Source organism: Amblyraja radiata, chromosome 1 (assembly GCF_010909765.2).
Source record: "Amblyraja radiata isolate CabotCenter1 chromosome 1, sAmbRad1.1.pri, whole genome shotgun sequence".
In the NCBI taxonomy this organism is placed as follows: Eukaryota; Metazoa; Chordata; class Chondrichthyes; order Rajiformes; family Rajidae; genus Amblyraja; species Amblyraja radiata.
This window is the reverse complement of record NC_045956.1, coordinates 46,529,425-46,551,134: the sequence shown is the minus strand read 5'-3', so window position 1 is coordinate 46,551,134 and position 21,710 is coordinate 46,529,425. Positions and strand designations below refer to the sequence as shown.

At 40.9% G+C, this 21,710-nt stretch overlaps 1 protein-coding gene across 2 annotated transcripts in view; it reads right to left on the bottom strand.

Moving 5' to 3' along the window:
- Positions 1 to 21,710, bottom strand: part of jakmip1 (janus kinase and microtubule interacting protein 1) — a 334,448-nt gene that overhangs the window by 70,497 nt on the left and 242,241 nt on the right. For both annotated transcript variants that reach the window (XM_033021201.1, XM_033021210.1), the window contains exons 10-13: positions 18,596 to 18,715; positions 12,612 to 12,740; positions 10,077 to 10,160; positions 4,836 to 4,898 (exon numbers count right to left, since the gene is read on the bottom strand). In XM_033021201.1, the coding sequence (XP_032877092.1) occupies positions 4,836 to 4,898; positions 10,077 to 10,160; positions 12,612 to 12,740; positions 18,596 to 18,715 (396 nt within the window). The remainder of the gene's footprint in view (positions 1 to 4,835; positions 4,899 to 10,076; positions 10,161 to 12,611; positions 12,741 to 18,595; positions 18,716 to 21,710) is intronic.

Here is a 21,710-nt window from a genome sequence, read left to right as displayed (position 1 = left end):
CAGCCATGCAGGTTCATCTAATTCCAGGTATTAACCATCCCTACACAATTTCACATGAAATTCGGACAATTCTACAAATGTAATTTGAGGTCCAATTGGATTTAGTTTTAAAAGCAACAATATTTTGGCACATGAAAAATAGGTGAAATATTTCTGGCCAATTATTAGGGAGATAGAAAGTACTTCCTTTTGTCAAAACGTATATATTGATAGGATGTGTATATCACAGGCTAAAACAGCATTTATCACCAGTCCTGATTAGCCACTGAATTGAATTAGTTATGAGTAATTTCAGATGGCAATTAGGAGAGGACCTCATTGTGTGTTTGGAGATGGGCTGGATAAGGAGAACAGATTTTCTACTCTGGAGGGCAATGTGAATTAGATGGGTTTAAAAAAAAATAAAAACCTTGTAGAGGAATAATAGATAACAGGGAAGGAACCATGAACTTGCAGCTATACAATGGTGGTGCTAAATACCAGCTTGTACAGAAAGTTACATTTCACCACTTTGGAATATTGAGCACACACATACTGTATATATGCATAAATGTAAAAGAGTCTGAATGTTTTGTTGATAGTTAGGGGGGTCGTGTGCCTCATACTCCACACATCCTCAGGAGCAGGACCCTCCATTAGAGTACAGAATGTTTAAAAACCATCACCTTATCAAAGAGCCAGAGGAATGAATGAACAGAACGAGGCCAATCAACGCCTCATGGCAACGCAAGGGGTTGCAGATGCTGAAATCTTGAGCAAAATACAAAGTGCTGGAGGAATTCAACAGGGCTGACAGCATATTGAGAGGGTTCTGGTCCCTTCTTATGCTTGTTCCACCATTTAATCTCATCATGATTGATTTATAACGTAACTCCATTCACCTGCCTGGTGTTCTGTTCTTTATATTACAAAGATAAATATATGCCTGATGCCAAAAAGCATTTCTTCACATTGTTAATAGTGATGACCTAGAAATCTTTTCCTTCATAAGATTGCCTAGGCTTGGTCAACTGAACATTTCTAAACCAAAGGTACACAAAATTGCTGGGGAAACTCAAAGCTGATCCAGCAGGTTCTAAACCAAAGCTGATCCACATTTATAAAGTAACCTTTTTTACAATAGTTGATGTTAAACAGTTTGCACCATGTTGCTGCTTCATCAAAATCTCTTTCAAGATCCTGAGTGTTTATTTGTCACATGTGCTGGATATGAATATTAATAATGAAATGCTTTACTTGCTGCAGCTTTACAGGCACATTAAATGCAACAACAACTATAAATATGTAGGAAGGAACTGCAGATGCTGGTTTACACTGAAGAGAGACGCAAAAAGCTGGAGTAACTCAGCGGATCAGACAGCAACTCTGGAGAAAAGGAATAGGTGATGTTTCAGGTTGAGACCCTTCTTCGTAATGAGAGTCCAGGAGAGGGAACCGAGAGATATGAAAAGGTACATAGAACAAATTAATGAAAGATATGCAGAAAGACAGATCAAAGCCAGATCAAGGAAAGGTGGAGCCCACAATGGTCCATGTTGGTTGCGGAAAAGGTGATAACGAGTAATACAATTGGTGAAACTCAGGAGGACAGTGAAATTGTTTGTTATTCTAAGTAAACCAGACCATAACACTACAAAAACCTTAGTATGTATAGCAACCATGGTGGTGCAAAGTCCATAGTGACTTGGTTCTGGGATATGGTTGTGGCAGGCGTCCTTTTTAAAAACATGGCCTTGGACTTGGGGTGCATCCTTTTCACATCAGGGCTCCCACGCGTTACATTTTTCTTCCAGCGCTTACAAGTCTACATGCTGACACTGTCCAATTATTGTGGGTTAGAAAATAGCCCAAGGATCACTCAGGGACAACAATAAAATAAATAAGTAAACCAACTACAAAAGCAACGGTTCACTCACCCGCCAAAAATTGAAAAAATATAATGAAATTAAAGTTCAGTTGGCATGAGTGTGAAGAGGAAATACCAGCAGGTTTTCAACAGCATATGTTTCAGAAGAATCCCACAAACTCCCAGATGACAAAGTAAACTGATCCTCACATCCTGAAAAATGAACACACTAAACCGCAGCAAGAACCAAGTAGTTTGGTGGACATCATTAAAATGTTCTACCATGGATAGGCCAATGCATAGTTTTTTCAAGATCATATTAATTGCAGTTAATTTTAGCTCCTGCAAGAATCTCTCCATAACACATTGATTCATAATGTATTATGGAATTTCTGAAGTAGATCACGTAGATAGGACAACTACAGGCTGGAAATGTGTACTGAAGAATGGTGGCCCTTCAATCAGTCTCTAGCCTCTTAAACAAAAACCCTCTATGCAAGTGATGAAGGTGCTTGAAATAAGCTAAATAAATTCATTACATTATGCATCGGAAGTAGGATGAGGTCGAGGCAATGACTGCAGTTGCATGGGATATTGAAAAAGAAGTGTTTCTATTTCAGATAGACACAGAATGCTGGAGTAACAGCGGGACAGGCAGCATCTCTGGAGAGAAGGAATGGGTGATGTTTCGGGTTGAGGGCATTTCAAAAGGGTCTTGACCTGAAACATCACCCATTCCTTCTCTCCAGAGATGCTGCCTGTTCCACTGAGTTACTCCAGCATTTTGTGTCTATCTTTGGTGTAAACAAGCATCTTCAGTTCCTCCCTACACATGATTCTATTTCAGGTTGTAATAAATTGTTGCAATAACTACGCTACTCTTCAAGGTTAATTGCAAATTAACTATTTACTGCTGTGAGACTATCCCTAATATTGATTTGCTGGAAGATTGGTGGAAGTGCGGAGACAACACATTATATTTTTCAAGACTTTTTGCTGACTCTCTTGAACTTTACAGGTGCACAGTAGATTGACTGGTTGCATCATGACCTGGTTCAGTACCTCGAACACTCAGGAACGAAGGTGGTGGACACTGCCTGGCCCAACACAGGTACTACCCACCCTTCAAAGGGATTGATAGGAGGGCAATGGATCAGCGTTCTCGTCGCGCCCTCCGTCAGTACCCAGGCTCGCCTGGGGAAGCCAATGATCCTCCCAGCAGACTAAATTCTACAAGACGACGCCTGAGAGCCAAGTCAAAGAATCCTAGTCATTATCCCAAAGCCGAAAGCAGCAACAACGACCAGCCTCAAGAGCACCTAGCAGTTGCACCTGCTCTCCGAATACTACAACTGAATGTTGAAGGCCTCTCTGCAGCCAAGTGACACCTCATCGAAGTCCTCGCCCACCAACACTCCATCGACGTCATCTGTCTCCGAGAGACTCACGTTGGGCACAGAGGAAGCGGGCCGTTACACCATCAATGGCTTTGATCTTCTTTGCTATTCAGGACTGGACAAGGCCCCTGCTTGGCCAGCCTTCACAAATGGGGCAGCAGCCCAACCGCACGGTGTGCTTGTTCAAGAGGCAACTGCTTGGCTAAAGGACTTTGCATTCGCTAAATAAAAATAAACTACCTCAAAAAGACAGCTAGAGTCACCTAGGACCCACACCACTCTAGCCATACTCCCATATCACTCCTGCCATTGAGAATATGACATGGAAGTCTGAAAACTATGACCTCCAGGTTCAAGTACAGCTTCTTTCCAACAACCATACAAAAAATGCTAACTAAACTATGAACTGTCTTGGTTGCTCCGAAGACTTCAGGCTTTTTGCAACAATATTGTTTTTTTATTTAATTTATTGATTATTTTTAGTTATTATGTTATCTATGAGTGTTGTGTTTATAGGCCAGTTATGCTGCTGCAAGTAAGGATTTCATTGTTCAGGTTTCATTACTTATGACAATTAAACACTCTTGACTCTTGAGTATTAGGAGGCCTCCATACGACAATCTTAACTTAAAATTATTCCGGGAAGTGCTATTCATTCAAACATTTAAATACTCATTGCTTTGAATGAAATGGAGGGGGCACGAAGGCTTGTTTCCACCATGAAAGACTAGTTGGAATAAATTTGGAATGAAAATACTTCTCTCACACACTGCAACACCCGTCTTGCCCCATTATTATACCTCACAAATGCCACCATTCTGCCCAGCGGTGAGGTTCCATTATGGACAGCAATTCCCCATCATAAACGTGGCTGAATCCCAAACATATTAACAGGGAGCAAAACTCCAGCTAATACAGACAAAAAAATGGATGCAATCCCCAGGGGTTGTTGTGAGCAGTGGAATGAATGAATGAAAGGGTGAGAGGTAGACCAAGAACAAAGAAAGCAGAGAAGAATAGATAGAAAAAGAAATAAGGATAAAATATAAGAAAAATATATTGATATTAAGATACATTATGTAATCAAGGAGACTTTGGATTTGTTTCGGGGCAAAAATAACGACTAACCTCAGCTCAAGGATGTCAATGTAACATCATTAACACATTAAATGTGACTTTCACATTTAGCAGATGTGAACGTCATACACGTCTGCTAGAGTTCTCAGCATCTCCTCTCAAGCCAAGATTTAATTTGCAAATACTTAGGGTGCACGGGAATACAAGGTGTTAAAGCTATTAATCTTTCGGATGATTAAGATTGATTGTAATACTGCCTGAAGAAATGTACCCTAACAATTACAAAATATCAATGGAACGGAGATCTCCATAAGAAAAATTCAAGCAAGCAACCATTCACTAGGACAAGCTACTATATTTTGGTTTATTACCACAATTAGCAATTATCTTCTCCCCATGAATTAACTCAGTCAGTCGTAACGATACTAATTGTCTGCATAAGTAGTTATGTGGGGGGAATTTAAAAAGTGGAGAATTAAAGAAATGTGTGAAAATACTGCCATTGCGTCATTTACCTTCTCAACCAGTTCCTGGTTGCTTCTAAAAAGTAACTGCTTATCTTCCACCCATTTTGAATCCTAAAATAAACAAAATAGCAAGAAACAAGAAAGAAAATGCATTACAAAATTCCATGTGCAACAAAATAAAATCTTAAAAGATGAGCTGTATATAACCGTGGATGCAAAGAAAGAAACATGTGTTTTGTAAGGAAGTTACAAATGGGTTTAGATTGAGCTGCGTGATATTAACATGCAAAAGCAAAACAATTCTTTTAGGAGGGAAATACATCTTGGGCTGTTTTCCGTTCATGGAAATTGTCACAGGTTACTGTCCCCTCTTGGACCAGAAGATCCATCACAATTTATGGAACTGAATGTGTGGAGAACAGTAATGCTTATGACCAGAGGGATTTCTACCTTTTGAGCTTGGGCATTAGCTTCTAGTCATTTAAGTAGGTTGGCAGCCAAGGCATATTCTTGAAGAACAGTGCACATTAATATCACACAGCACGACTTCTTTACAAAAGGTCTTCATGAACTTGTAGAATGTTCATGGTTGTATTCTGAATGTATTCTCTCTGTTGATCTAACTAGACGTGGCAATCAGAAGAAATCCATTTCACCATATAACCCTGACTTATGCAAACTCTACATTTGAGGCTTGAAGTCGACTTTATGCAGAGTAAAACTGCATTACTTTTACATTTTGGTTGAGCTCAGTAAGCCTGGAGAGCTGGGGTTAGAAGTTATAGCGAAGCACTGCAAATTACTGCCAGTTAATCTATCCTCGTTCAAAGGTTCAAAGGTTATTTTATTTCGTCCACAGTTACTTAAACTAAAATTGATTTTAATTTGAGGAAAAGGAGCATTTTGATCAGGGAAGCTATTCTTACTATGTACTGACTGTTATTAAGGTTTAAATAAAGAACTCTACTTACACATCCAAATAAACGGAGGGACAATTATGAGATTGTGTGGGTGGTGAGGAAGGTGGAGGGAGAAAGAGAACATTACAGGTAAACTGAAATAATTTAACATATATGCAAATTAAAATTACAATAAGCCAAACCAAAATACTGCATAATTATAGAAAAAGAAAATCACAGCTTATTCAATAAAGTTAGAAAAGTGTATTTCAATCTGCAACTTTATAACTATTATGATCATTTTTAGACAGTTTATATCATTAATAGAATTGTTGCTAGATTACATGTTTCCAATACCGAAGGATCTAACCCCCAGGAAGTAGGGTGTGGGCAAAATCACTTCACATTTTGTAGTGCAGTGATACATTCAAAGCTGCAGTGATACATCCAGCATTGATATGCCGCTGCTGTGCAACTTTTAATATTTAACCTGGTCCTGATCAGCCATGGTGATAAAGAGTATAGAGTATGGTGGGGATAATAGAACTCACACTGGTTGCATCCCCATTTTCCCACCAGGCGGGCGATGCCAGAAATGGTTTCAGTGGATCAATTAAATAAGTCTATAAAGGTGGCACAAGGGATGTCAGATGCTGGAAGCAAAAGTCGAAAAGCAGCTAGAGGAACTCAGCGGGTCATGCAGCATCTGTGGAGGGAGATGGACAGATAATGTCTTGGGTTCAGACCCTTCAGCTCCTTTCCAAAGATGCTGCATTTCTTTCTTTTTTGCAAATAAATCTATAAAACTTGCATGCACTAAAATACATTATATTCCCTTCATCAAACAGTTGTTGACCTGCAATTGGCAGAAACGGTGGAAAGATTTTATGCCCTGCTTTGGACATTAATTTTGGAGATATATGCAGGCAGAACGTAGATGGGTGACCACCAGAAAAGGTAAAAAGAGTAAGCAAAGAGTGCAGAAATCTCCTGTGGCAATCCCCCAGGAAAACACTGCAGTGTAGGAAGGAACTGCTGCTGCTGGTTTAAACTGAAGCATATACTGCTTTGGATACTGTTGGGGGTGGTTGGCTGTGCAGGAGAAAGCAACAGCAGCCAGATGTGGCTCTGAGGCACAGCGGGGTAGGGTGGAGTCAGGCAGGGCTAGAGTTATACGAGACTCGGTAATTAAGGAACAGGCAGGATATTCTGTGACCGCAAATGGGATTCCAGGATGGTGTGTTGCCTCCCTGGTGCCAAGTCCAGGATGTCTCAGAGCAGCGGCAGAATGGGGAAGGTGAACAACTGGAGGTTGTTGTGAACATTGGTATGAATGCTACAGGTTGGAAAAGGGATGCGGTCCTGTAGACTGAATAAATGGAATTAGGAAAGAGGTTAAAAAACAGGACCTTGAAGGTGGTAATCCCTGGATCGCTTCCAATGCCATGTGCTAATGAGGGAACAAGGTAGGGTGAGTGGGGGAGAACTTTGGGACTAGTGACCATAATTCCAATAGTTTTAAAGTAGTTATGGAGAAGGATCTGGCTCACAAGTTAAGGTCCTAAATTGAGGCAAGCTGATTTTGGAAATATTTGACGGGAAATTGCAGAGAATGACTGCTAGTGCAGGTATGGAGTCGGCTGGCAAGTGGGAGGCTTTCATTAGTGAGATGGCAAGAGCACAGGGTCAGCATGTTCCTGTAAGGATGAAGGACAAGGCTGGCAAATGTAGGAAACTCTGGGTGACAAAGAGATGTTGAGGCTCTGGTGAGGGAAAAATAAGACATATGCTAGATTTGGGCAGTTGGGATCAAGCAAATCCCTCAGGGAGTAGAAGTATAGGAGGCAATCAGGAGCGCAAAAAGGGGACATGGAGCTGAAAGGTAAGCTAAAGGAAAATCCCAAGAGATTCTACATGTACATGAAGAGCAAAAGGGTGGCTGAGGAAAGACAGGTCCTGTTAAAGATCAGCTTGTGCAGATTCATGGATGTTTCGTGGGATGGATCACTTTGGTTATGAGGAGAGATTGGATGTGCTGAACTTGCCTTCCTTACAATGGAGGAGGATGAGAAGCATCCCAATTGAGGCAGACAGAATTAGTACGGCCTGATATAACAGAAAGTAAGGAGAATTTCAATCAGGATACCCCCTAAAAAAAAAAATCCCCTTAATAAAGCTGACTGGAACAGAAGATATAGGTTTAAAGAAAGGTATAGTGAGGATAAAAGGAGGCAATTGTTGTCCCCACTCAAAGGTGGTTGGAATCTGGAATGAACTGCCTGAACGATTGGTAACACATATCTGGACAAACACATAAATCATCAAGGCAGAGAAAGCTACGAGTCAAGTACTAGAAAAGTGGGTTAGCATCTATGGGGATCAGATAGTGTGCTATCAGATATGATGGGCCACAGTGTCTGCTTCTATGCTCTTTAGCTCAGTGATTCTATAACTAGAATCATGAATGAGATTCCATAACACACACCAACGCGAGGATGTGCAACGCTGCATTGTACCTTCAAACTGCAGTCTGCCAACGCTGCATTGTACCTTCAAACTGCAGTCTGCCAACGCTGCATTGCATTCAATGTCCTCTCAACAAACTGGACATCACAGCTATCTTTTGTCCAAACCCCAAACCTCCAGGATGTCTCAGAACAGCTGCAGAATGGGGAAGGTGAAACCTACAGATATGCCTAGTTTTTGTCTGTGTGGACTGGGAAGTAGGGATGGGGTGTGGAAGACAGAGGGAATAATGCAACGTAACAATACACAAGTTTGTGTCACACCTGTTCTAATTTTGCCGGAGTAACGCGAGTGCAGATAATTTAAAAACATCAGTCAGGCTCACCACTCCTTCCTAAGTCCTTATTAGCCACAATTCAATTACATCAGATTGCCACTTTTCCTGGAACTTTATAACTATGGAAGACATTCACCTCCTTATTCACTCCTTTCATAATATTTTATAGCCTTTAAACTGCAGGTTGCATCATTTCTTGATTTAACCAATCCCCACTCATTTATAAGGACTCTCTTTCAAACACAGTGGGATTTTTTTTTTTTTGGATGATTTCTAAAATGAGCACATAGTCATGGTTCTATGTTTTACTACAATTTTGCGATTCAGTTCCATTGAAATCAGTGCCACACCATTTAGCTGTATTTAACGTAGGGTACAGAATACGACTTTCTATTCTGGTTTCTCTTTAAACAGAAGATCTCAAAGCAATCTGGAACTGCATGCAGAACTGTAGTTTCCCATCAGACCGTTATCTGCTCTCGTTCTACAGTAATAGATAAGAGTATTGTTCCCCATCATTATTATATAGAACACTTCTCATCACTTAAAAATGATCCACATCATGTCACTTACACAAATGACTAAAGTATTTGTGATTATCAAAGGATCTGAAATGTAATTCAACAACCTGCCAGCCGAACATTCAAAATACAAGAAAACTCCCTGCTTGGGCAAATATTATTTATTAGGTATCTTTCTTCTCAATTTAAATTGCGGACAGGTGGAGAGTAACAAATGAAAACAAAATAAATAACAAACTACCATTCCGAAACCAGCTAGGAGTGAGATTACTAGAAATTCTCAGCGTTATATTGCACCAAACATTACCCATGTTATTCTTCCCACTTACCCATCAAGAGAGGACAATTCACAGGGCCTAATTAACAAATTGAACTGCACAGCTTTAGGACGCAAGAGAAAACCAGGGCGTCCATGGGGAAATCCATGCGGTCACAGGGAAAATGAGCAAACTCCCCACAGACAGTGCCCGAGGTCAGGATTGAACATGGGTCAATAAACAAGCAAGGTAACAGCACAACAAACATTGCAACTGTGTCACCCTATTCAGTATTGGGGTTGACAGGAAGATCAAAATAAAGTAATTTAATTCCACAGCTTTAAAACTAACCTGAACAAATATCAGAGCACGAGTCCCACACTGACATCTCAACATTAAGCAATAAACCTTCAATGGTCAAACAGCTCCCCACAGCCATTCAAGAGCCCAGGTAAGATCTCACAAACAAAAGGATAGTTTTGCATTTATAAACTAGGGGAGCAAAGCAATGACAGAGCTTTAATTTAATCATAAATTAACACAAAAGTCTTAGTTTACTTTGTACAATTCATTGTCTAACGCATTGTTTAGTTGTGCTGTTTGCATACCACAGTCAAATTGTGTGTAAATGACCTTTTAATTATTTGGGAAAGTTAAAGTTGTGTTTACTGATAAGAAGGTTGGCCACATTAACTTTCATAAAGTCTACAAGCAAGTTAAGAGCAGCTGTTCATGAAAAGTAAGCTAAGAATGCCAGTGCACAATAGAATTATTGCCATTTCCACACGGAATTGCTCAAAGCCTTTTACCTGTCCTTTCTCGGCAAGCAACTTTTCCAAATCTTCAATTTTAGCTTGACAGCGGAGGAGCTCGGCTTGGAGTTGTTCACGCGTCTGTCAAAACACAATTGAACACTTTATAGAATTGATTACTCAAGGTACACAGAATTGATTACTCTAGGTGCGTCAGAAGCCTGTTCTGAGCTAACATTATTTCAAAGATGTTTCCTTAACTATGGCCTGATAACGGCGAAAAAACTAATACTTAAATTTTGTAAACACACATCAGTCCCTACTGTAAAGATGTGGATTACAAACATGTCCGAGACACTACATTTGGAAAATATTAGGCTTGTCTTGGCAGAAAAACCAGATCCATTTTTCAAGACATGGACAGCCTTTACCGAATTCTTACAAGGATAGTATGGCGCAACACAAATTTGGATTTAAATCCAATTATGGGTTGGGTGAGGTGGGCGGGGGGACGAGGGGCAGGTATATCTCCACTTTTTTCTTTTTTTCTTTTTCCTCTCTTATATCTTTATTCACTCTTTGGCCACACTACTTTGGTAGTCTAGGGGTCCTATCTTTTCACTTTTTCCCTCTCTTGTTCTCTCTCTCTTCTTTTCTCTCATTTTCAGGTTAAAAGGTCACAATTGAAGCTGTACAATAATTGTATAATTTCACATGCCGAATGTTTTATTCTTGTACAATTGCTTCTAATAAAAATAATTAAAAAAAAAAAAAATATATATATATTTTTAAAAAAGAACATTTTATAGAATTTACAGCATGAAATGCGTCCATTTGCTCAAGTGTCGATGATCCTTATTCCATACTGCAGCAATAATAAGCCCAGTTGCCCCCTTTACTCTTCCTCTGGAGAATGCTATGGCTTTACTTGCTCAAAAGATACTCCATACTTCTCAACTAACACAAGTTTCTCCTAACCCCCCTTTGCACCATTTCAAAAGTGACACCATTTGTTGCTGACTTCTCAATCATTGGGACGATTTTCTCTGCAAGCCTGCTGTAACCTTCCATCATTTAATATAGAAAACAACCTATGAGTAATTTGCATTCCATTAATAGACACGCAACAACTACAAGATAATTAACTACAAGATAATTAATTTGCTTCAGAAAGCTGTTATCATTCCACATTAATATTTTAGGAAACTGCATACATTGGCAATATGAAACACAAAAGGGAGAACTCTGTTTTACGAGCTGAATGCATGTTGCAGCAATGTTTGCAAGAGGAACTGTGTTTCTAATATTTCACATATTAATAGAACTGAATTTCAGAAGCATGGGTCAGCACAGGTACCTCACTACACCACAGCTTTAGCACATAGAGAATACATTTTTATCACACAGACTTTTTAAACACAATTTTGACACATTTGTAACTATCATAAAATGTGACAACTGTATTCCTCCTTCACATTCAAGAACATCAGGCAATCAGCCTTCCGTGTTAGTGTCGTACCTTTTGCTAAAGAGGGAGATTATATTATCTGGGCTTGTTTTTCCTGGAAAAAAGGAGGTTAAGGGGTAACCTGGTAGAGGTTTGTGAATTTTTTTATTACTTAGGGTAGATTTGTTCCTGCAAGGAATATTGCTGGATTTGGTTTTAGAAGAGGGCATCTTGGAACGAGCACTTCATTTTTTGTCAACTCGTGTTCAAAATAGGTGCAAGTTGTAAGGATTTATTCGTACCTGTATGCTGAGTGATTTAGTTTAATTTAGTTTAGAGATGCAGCTCGGAAACAGACCCTTTGGCCCATCCAGGCCACCCTAACTAGCGACCCTGTACACTAGCACTATCCTACAAGCCTGTACGTCTTTGGCATGCGGGAGGAAACCGGAAAACTCAGAGAAAACGCATGCGGTCATGGGGAGAACGTACAAACTCCATACAGACTGCACCGTGGTCAGGTTCAAACCCGGGTCTCTGGCGATGTAAGGCAGCAGCTCTACCATTGCGCCACCGTGCTGCCTGCATTTGAATGATGCAACATATCTAAAATGTACTGCTTGATTGATTGAATTGATTGGAAGATGCAGCATGGAAACAGGTCCTTTTGCCCACCAAGTCCACACCAGAGATAGACACAAAAAGCTGAAGTAACTCAGCGGCGGTACAGGCAGCATCTCTGGAGAGAAGGAATGGGTGACGTTTTGGGTCGAGACCGTTTCTTCAGACCAAGTCCACACCAACCATCGATAACCCATTCACACCAGTTCTATGTCATCCCACTTTTGCATCCACTCTCTACACACTCGATGCAATTTAGAGGCCAATTAACCTACAGACCCGCACATCTTTGGGATGTGGAAGGAAACCCATGCGGTCACAGGGACAGCACCTGTTGTCAGGATCAAACCTGGGACTCCGGCACTGTGAGGCAGCAGCTCTACCAGCTGTGTCACTGTACCACTCCTGCTATGCCACCGCGCCACCCCCAAGTACCATGTTACGCCCAGGAAAGATAAACCGAGGAACAGAGAAGATTTTGACAAACAACCCCACGCTAGATTTGCACTGCCTCTGTCACCTACCCGTGTTTCTCTCTCCACATCCAGTGTCCCACCGACGTGTTCCTGAAGCAGTGCGTAAGCTCTCTGCAGAGCCTGATACTCTCGAGTAAGCTGGCGGAATCTCAGTTCGGACTCTTCTCTGTTTAGGACCTTTTAAAAAAAGGAGGAAATGTGTGCAATGGTTGTCAATTAATAATGAAAATCAAATACAACTTGGCAATCGAACAAAAACACCTCGCGTAAGTGAAAATTTAAAAAAATTCTGTAGATGCTGGAAATCTGAAATAAAAATAGGAAAGGAGAAAAATTAGCTGCTACTTAGATTAATTGGTCTTTACATCATGTTGGCTCAACATTTCTCATCCAGCTCGTACAGGTTTATTCTGCCAGACAGATCCTCCAACACACTGCGCAGACCAAGAAGATTAACCTGCTGCTAACTGCGCCCATTAATCACCGACTCTCTCTATCACGGACTACCCTTTATTCCACACATTCCTCTCCCACCTTCTCCCCTACTGAGAACTAACATGTATCGCTTTCTTTCCCCTGTTTAGTGTGGTTTAGAGATACAGTGTGGAAACAGGACCTTTGGCCCACCAAGTCCACACTGACCAATGATCACCCGTGCACTAGTTTCATGTCCGACGCATGAGGGGCAATTTACAGAAACAAATGAACCTATAAACCTGCACGTCTTTGGAATGTGGGAGACCCGGACAAACCCCACGCAGTCACAGGAAGAACATGCAAACTCCGCACAGATAGTTCAGTTTAGTTTATTGTCACATGTACCGAGGTACAGTGCAACGCTTTTTTGTTCTGTGCTAACCAGTCAGCAGAAAGATAATACATGATTACAATTGATCCATTTACAGTGTAAAGATAACTGATAATGGAATAATGTTCAGTGCAAGGTAAAGCCAGCAAAGTCCGATCAAGGGTCACTGAAGAAGTAGATAGTCGTTCAGCACTGCTCTGTGGTTGTGGTAGGATGATTCAGTTGCCTGATAACAACTGGGAAGAAATTGTCCCCAAATCTGGTGGTGTGCATTTCACACTTCTATACCTTTTGCCTGATGGGAGAGGGGAGAAGAGGGAGTGGCCAGGGTGCGACTCGTCCTTGATTATGCTGCTGGCCTTGCCGAGGCAGCGTGAAGTGTAAATTGAGTCAATAGAAGGGAGGTTGGTGTGATGCTGTGATGCATCCTGATAAAATGCTTTCTATGATGCATCTGTAGAACTTGGTGGGAGTTGTAGGGGACATGCCAAACTTCCTAAGCCTTCTAAGGAAGTATAGGTGTTGGCGTGCTTTCTTGGTCGTTGCTTCAATATGGAGTGGTCCAGGAGAAGTTGTTGGTGCCTAGGAATTTGAAGTTTTCAACCATCTCCACATCAGCAGCATCAATGCAAACTGGGGTATGTGTACAGCTTCGCTTCCTGAAGTCGATTACTATCTCCTTTGTCTTACTGACATTGAGAGAAAGGTTGTTGTCTCAATGCCAGGACATGAGGTTCAAAATCTCCTTCCTCTGCTCCGTCTCATCATTATTTGATATCTGGCCCACAATGGTGGTGTCGTCAGCAAATTTGAAAATTTGTACATTGCTGCACAGTCGTGGGTGTACAAAGAGTAAAGAAGGGACTGCGAACACATCCTTGTGGAGCCCCCGTGTTGAGGATTATCATGGAGGATTATTTGTCCCCTATTCTCACTTATTGGAGACAAATTGGTCAGGAAGTCAAAGATCCAGTTGCAGAGATGACTCCTGACAGCAAGTCTCCCTAGTTTGGCAATAAGCTTGGATGTTATTAAAGGCAGAGCTGTCGTCTATGTCGTCTGACATAGATGTCTCTCTTATCCAGGTGTTCTAGTAGCAGCTGTACTTCAGCCCAATATATAAAATGTAAATACACGTAAATTGGAAGAAAGCCCTTCTCACCTGAATCCCTCCACTTTAATTGTAATGGTTTTCTAAAACTGAATGATATTCCAATAACCTTTCTTTCATTTTTCAGTCAGGAAATCATTTTAGTGAGAGTTTCAAAAGGTCCTGCACTCCATGGAATCCATCGATAGATCTTGAAGGTTCTTCACGTTAATCTGACTCTCCTCATTCTTGGCAACAAGTGTCAGATGTGCAAAGTGGTAGTGAAGATGCACGGTAGGCCTCTTCCAAAAATATGTTCCAATAACCCAGACCTTCTGCCAGCAATGAGCCATCTGATCTTGCATTGAGCAGATCTTTTCATGTCAACTAAGCTCTTCTGACTTACCAGGAATATGCAATTTCCTACTTTGATCACTTTGCATGATGTTTCCTTTCCTGACAGACTCTGGTTATCAAAACTAATTTTGCTACTCTGCAGAATACCTTATCCATTTTCATTAACTTTCTAAATTTGCCCTCAACACAACCATTAGCCCCATGATTCAAGTCAAAGTCTTCCATTGAACCCTAGTTAACCGATTCACTGGGCCATTGTGTCTGTAGTCCCATGCTCCTAGTAAACAAATGACACAATTATTTTATTTTTCGCTGACACTTTTGACTACTTATTTTTGAATTTGTCATCACACCTTGTCACATTGGGCTCATTCTCATTTGCTTTGTGTGCATGTGTCTCATTTCTACCTGCATTAGACTCAGAGCCAGAGAGTTATACAGCATGGAAACATGTCCTTTGCCCAACTAATCAATGCCATCCAAGAATCTCCATCCGAGCTAGTTCCATGTGTCCACAACTGGACCTAAACCTTTCCTATCCATGTACCTGTCCAAATGTCTTTCAAATGTTGTTATAGTCCCTGCCTCCACTACTTGCTCTAACAGCTTAGTCCATATACCCACCACCATCAGTGTGGGGTAAATAAATGACCCTCAGGTTCCTATTACATATTTCACCTCTCACATTAAACCTATCCCCTCTAATTCTCGCTTTGATAACCCTGGGAAAAATACTCTGTTTCTGCAGCCTATCTATTCCTCTCATGATTTCATAATTTCTATAAGATCGCTGCTCAGCCTCCTGCGCTCCAAGGAATAAAGTTTGACCCTGCTAAACCTCTCCCTGTAGCTCAGGCTCTTGAGTCCTGGCAAGATCCTCGTAAATGAACTTTTTCCATCTTACTGTTATCTTTTCTACAGCAGGGTGGACAAAAATAAAGACAATACTGCAAGTGCGGCCTCATCAACGACTTGTACAAATATAACATAATGTCCTAACTTCTATACTCAATTGACTGTAGGACAGCATGCCAAAGGTAATCTTCACCACACTATCTGCAATACCACTCTTAGGAGACTATTTTTTGATCCCTCAGACTACAATAAACCCCAGGGCTCTATCATTCACTGTGAAGGTCCTGGCATAGTTTGGTTTCCAAAAATGCAACACATCGCTCATGTGAATTAAACTCCATTAGCCATTACTCAGCCAACATGCCTAGCTGATTAAGATCCTGCTGTAATTTTTGATAACCATCTTCACATATCATCTACAAACTTACTAATCGTGCCTTGTACATTCTCACCCAAATCATTGGTCTGGATGACAAACAGCAATGGGCCCAGCAGTAATCGTTGAGGCACAACACTAGACACAGGCCTCCCATCCGACAAACAACATTCCATCACCACCCTCTGTTTCCTACCCTTAAGCTAATTCTGTATCCAGTTTGCTAGTTTTCCCTGTTGCCAATGTGATTGAACCTTCCAGAGCAGCCTATAATGCGGGACATTATAAAAGGCCTTTCTGAACTCCACGTAGCCTATGGCCCGTCCTTCATTAATCATCTTGATTACCTCTTCAAAATATTCAATCAAATCAGTGAGACACGCTCCCATACACAAATCCACGCTGACCATCCCTAATGAGCCCGCCTTTCCATATATATACATCTTATCCTTCAATCTAGTAAACTACAAAAGTATGTAAAATGAATACCTAGAGATTACTATTTAGCAGGCATTACATGATGATGATCCACGATAGAAGTTGATTGACCCAACGTGTGGCAAGCAGAACAGGAGATTGAAGACACTGTAGCAGTGCACAGCAGCAATAATAATGAACCAATTCTCCCCTTGTCTAGAGCAGAGCAGGTAAATTATTCACATCAGTGATTCCAAATTGGACCCTCAGTAATAGTAACACATGTTCTCACATTCATAATTACACTCACAACTGCTACTGTCCCTACATCCAGCACAAGAGGCCAATCACTTGTTAATTAGACAACCTAATCACTTCACTGCTGTTCTGATTGTCAGGCTCTCTCCAGATTTAAACAGCTATGTCAAAAAATTATCCATCCACTTAGGAAAGCACCACCTGATGTCCTGAGTGATATGGCCAGCCAAGGAAAAGTGAAAAGGTAAGCAGAGTACACTAGACATCCTATGCCTCTCCCTTTTCTCCCCTCTCCCATTAGGCAAAAGGTATAGAAGTGTGAAAATGCACACCTCCAGATTCAGAGACAGTTTCTTCCCAGCTGTTATCAGGCAATTGAATCATCCTACCACAGTGCTGAACTACTCTCTACCTCTTTGGTAACCCTCAGACTATCCTTGATCGGGCTTTACCTTGCACTAAACTTTTGCAATAAAATCTTTTCACTGTACCTCGGTACACGTGACAATAAACTAAACTGACTCGCTAACTAAGCTAGCACCATCGGGACAAGAACGAAGTAAACCTCTGGTCAGCACGGGCATGGGAGCTTCTCGAAGAGTCAGACTATGCAAAGCTTTCGATACAATTGTACAGAGTGATGGCGAGGCCACATCTGAAATACTGTGCACAGTTCTGGTCCCCTTACCTAAAAAAGAACATTGGAGTCCAAAGGAGATTCATCAGACTAATCCCTGGAATGAGAGGATTGTGAGACAATATGGTTCTTTATTCCTTTGGAAGAATGAGGAGTGACCATATTCAAATAAAAACAAGCTCGACGGGGTTAACATTGAGATGTTTTCATGAGAGGGAGAGTCAGGGACAAGGGGACTTGACTCCAAAATATGACAGACTTTTGCAACTTAAATCTGTAGAAGTTTTTGCTGTTGGAGGGGGGGGGAGAGTGGATATCTGGAATCATCTAATAATAATAATAATAATAATAATATATTTTATTGTCATTGCACATATGTGCAACGAAATTTGGGTATGCAGCTTCCATCCGATGTCATAACTTAAATAACTAATAAAATTTAGATTTAGATACCCTGAGAACATTGTTCATAAAAAGAACAGTAAAACAGTCAAAACAGTCTAAAGTGCAAAAGTGTCTGTGCGACGTGACCATCCGAGGGAGACAGTTCAGGGGGGGGGGGGGGGCACCGAGCAGGGCCGGTTCAGAGTAGCTATGGCTCTGGGGATGAAGCTGTTCCTGAGTCTGGAGGTGCGGGCGTAGAAGGCCTTGTAACGTTCGCCGGAAGGTAGGAGTTCGAACAGTCCATTACAAGGGTGAGGAGTCTTTATGGATGCTGACGGCCTTCCTGAGGCACCTGAGGCCCAAGAGTAGCGGAGGCTTAATTATTATTATTATTATTATTAAATCAGTAGACTTATTGGTATCAGTAAACTCATGCAGTTTAACATCTTGCTCAGCTTTCTACTGTATCTGCTGACGGAAATGTCAGGGAAAAAAGAAAGAACATTTTAGAAAAGATATTCCCAGCAGTACAGAATATTTGCCAGCAGATGTCTATTTAGGGCAGAGTTCAGCAGTGTTTTCAGATGCTCCCACATCTTGTGCATTTCCACGAATCTGCACCCTTATTTCAGTATTTTCAATTATATTTCTTTTAAACAAGTACCAATGTCACGAGAGATCCATTGTTTGTTAGCCAAGTTGTATCTCCACTTCATTATAAATAAATAAAGTCAAATCTATTAGGAAAAGCTTTATAGGTCTACATTCAACCATCATTATTGTTTGATGCATTTCAATATCCATTCAGAGCTCAGTTGGATTGCTGAACATATAAAGTAAAATCACTCACGTCGTCCAGGTCTTCTTCCGGAGTTGCTGGTGTTCTATCAGTTGTACACGAAGCTAATGAGGAGGTTTCTGAATCTACTGATTCTTCATCAAATCCAAAAAATGTCTCTACAACATGCCTCTGAAAGAGAAGGGAATAAAACACAGATAAAAGTTTATTCATTCCCAAGGTGCTGCCGAACTTCACTAATTTTGTCAGACCCTCCTTCAACTCTCCATTGCGCTCCCAACTCAATTTCAATGCATTGCAGAGTAAGTCATGTTTCAATGTCTAGGAAGGAACTGCAGATGCTGGTTTAAACCAAAATTAGATACTGTGATTCAATATTTAGCTCAGGTACAACCTTTGTCATTTGATCAGGGGGGAAAAAATGTTGTCATGATAGAACATGACAGAGGGGAAGCACCAAATGTGTTTCACACCCCACAAAAATGAAAGTGACCTCTTTGAACAGTCTATTTCAGGATGTCCTTTTAAAAAAGGTGACAAGTGTTGTGGTATAATGGTTACATTACCTTTCAAATTTTGCAGAGGCCAAGAGCTTTAAAACTTACCTAACTTTAAATTCACTAACATTGACCATGAAAGTGCCAATCGCTTTACAAGAGATTTCTCATTGAAAGTATATTTCAGTCTTTAACTTAATCCTAAATAGACTGAAGATGCAGAATAGATGCGAGTTACACTGCACACAAAATATCCCATCACATTTTCTGGTATTGTTGCTCCAAATGCCTCAGAAATTCCGTAGGCTCATGCCAATGGGCAGAGAAAGTGTAGAAACTCATGAAAAGCATCTTTGGTTTTTAGGCTTTCTACTGACTGGTTCAGTGCAAGACGGGCAGAGATCTGAAAGGATCAACCAATTTTCTGGACAGTGAGTAGGGCAAGGACAGAGTGATAAAGCCATCCTTATGAAGGGCATCAGAAATAATTTTAGCAAGTCATTCCCAGCTGCGAACTGTACTTTATAACCTGGGCAACTGAGGCTGATTAAGGCAACAATGAAGTTGTCCTTCGCATTAATCAAATGTTATGCTTGACTTCTTGTATACAGATTGGTACCAGAGTGCAATGGAACTTTTACCGCAGTATTGTCAGGTACCTACAAAAACATCATATGAAGGCTGAGATGCTATAACGCTAGAAATATTGTTATGCTCTTCAACCAAATTTACTACATATTAGTTTTATTTGATTAATTCCTGAAAACTTAGCTTACAGCTCAATGGTATGAACATTGAATTCTCCAATTTTAGCTAATTAACCAACCACATCACTCCCACCTATTTCTTCCCCCTCTCTTCCCTGCGCTCCACCTGAATGCGCACCCAGATTTCCCACCATCCCACCCCCATTTCCTCTTCCCCTGCCACCTACCATCTACATTACTTCCTCTGGCTTCTTATTTCACGATTCTTCTCTCTTTATCTGACAACTTTTTGGCTTCTCAACATCCAGCCTTTGTCTACCCATCTGCCAAACAAAACCCCCTCACCTGTGTCCACCTCTCACTTGTCTGGCTTTGTCCAACCCCCTCCCTCTCTTTCAGCTTTCACCCCCCACTACAATTACTCTTAAAAAAGGACCCAACCAAAAAAGGAGTCAGCCAAAATTATCACCTATCCACTGTAAATCCTCCAGAGATGCTGCCTGACTCATGAGTTACGCCAGCATTTTGTGTCTATTTTATAGTAAAATGTTCTCTTGTTATACGCAAAGCATTTAAATCTGTCGCATCTCAAAGAAAGGATTATATTTGAGTTGCAAGAAAAATTGAAACCAATTTCATATATTTTGAAAGAGCTGATTGTACAGTATGTCATAAGAATGTATACGATTATAGTCTCTCAAAGGCTTTGAACATTTTACAGAAAATTCAGCAAAGGAACAAGCCCTTTGAACTAAAGAAAATAGGTGCAGGACTAGGCCATTCGGCCCTTCGAGCCAGGACAGCCATTCAATATGATCATGGCTGATAAATCCAGAATCTGTACCTCATTACTGCTTTCTCCTCATTTCCCTTGATTCCGTTAGCCCTAAGAGCTATATCCAACTCTCTCTTGAATATATTCAGTGAATTGGCCTCCACTGCCTTCTGTGGCAGGGAACCCCTCCATTTATGTGCTATCATGATGCATACATTTCCACTTGAATTCTCCATTCCCTCTGCCGCCCTGATTCATCTTCAGCCTTCTGCCCTGTCCCAAAACAAGCCCAACAGTTTGAAGGAGGACAGACACACAATGATTTGTGGCCCACAATGTTTGTGCCAATCATAATGTCAAGATAAACTAATCTCATCTGCCTGCACATGATACATATCCCATCCTTACTTATCCATGTGCCTATCTAAAAGCCTCTTGAACGCCATTATCGTATCTGCCACCACCACCACCTCTGGCAGCGCTTTTCCAAGCATCCACTGCCCTCTGTGTAGAAATCTTACTCTTGTACATTTCCTTTAGGCTTTGGCACTCTCACCTTAATGCTATCCTCCACTGCCTCCACTGCCCTTTGACATTTCCACTTTGGTGATAAAAGTTCTAACTTTCATATAAATCTATGCCTCTCTGAAATATATATACATCTATCAGATCTCCCCTCAACCTTTGGTGTTCCACAGAAAACAATCCAAGTTTGTCCAACCGATCATATGGTCAAATTTACTTATGCCCTTCATTATATATCATAGACAACATATTGTACTTTAAATTGTACAACATTTTTTAATGGAAACAAGAGTCCAGAAATCTCTCCAGTAATACCATTTGACATTCCTAATCATTGGATCCTAGGATAGAGGCAACACAGCTAAATGCCTATTATCCTAAAAATGTAATGGTACATCTCCTTCTTGACCCACTGCAGACCCTCTGGTGATGGAGCCCTCACAACTTATTGGGTAGGATATTGTAGAATTTTGACCGAGCAATAAAGGAAGACCCAGCCTGTTCAAATAGGGATCACACTGTGCATGACGTGAGGAAACTTGGAGTGATGGAGCTCTCATACCCCACTGCTCCTGTGCTTCTCCAAGTCTGTGGTTTCAGGGCTGGCAATAAATTGTAGCAATAAACTTGGCAAAGTGTTGCAGTGCGTCTGTCCTTTGGAT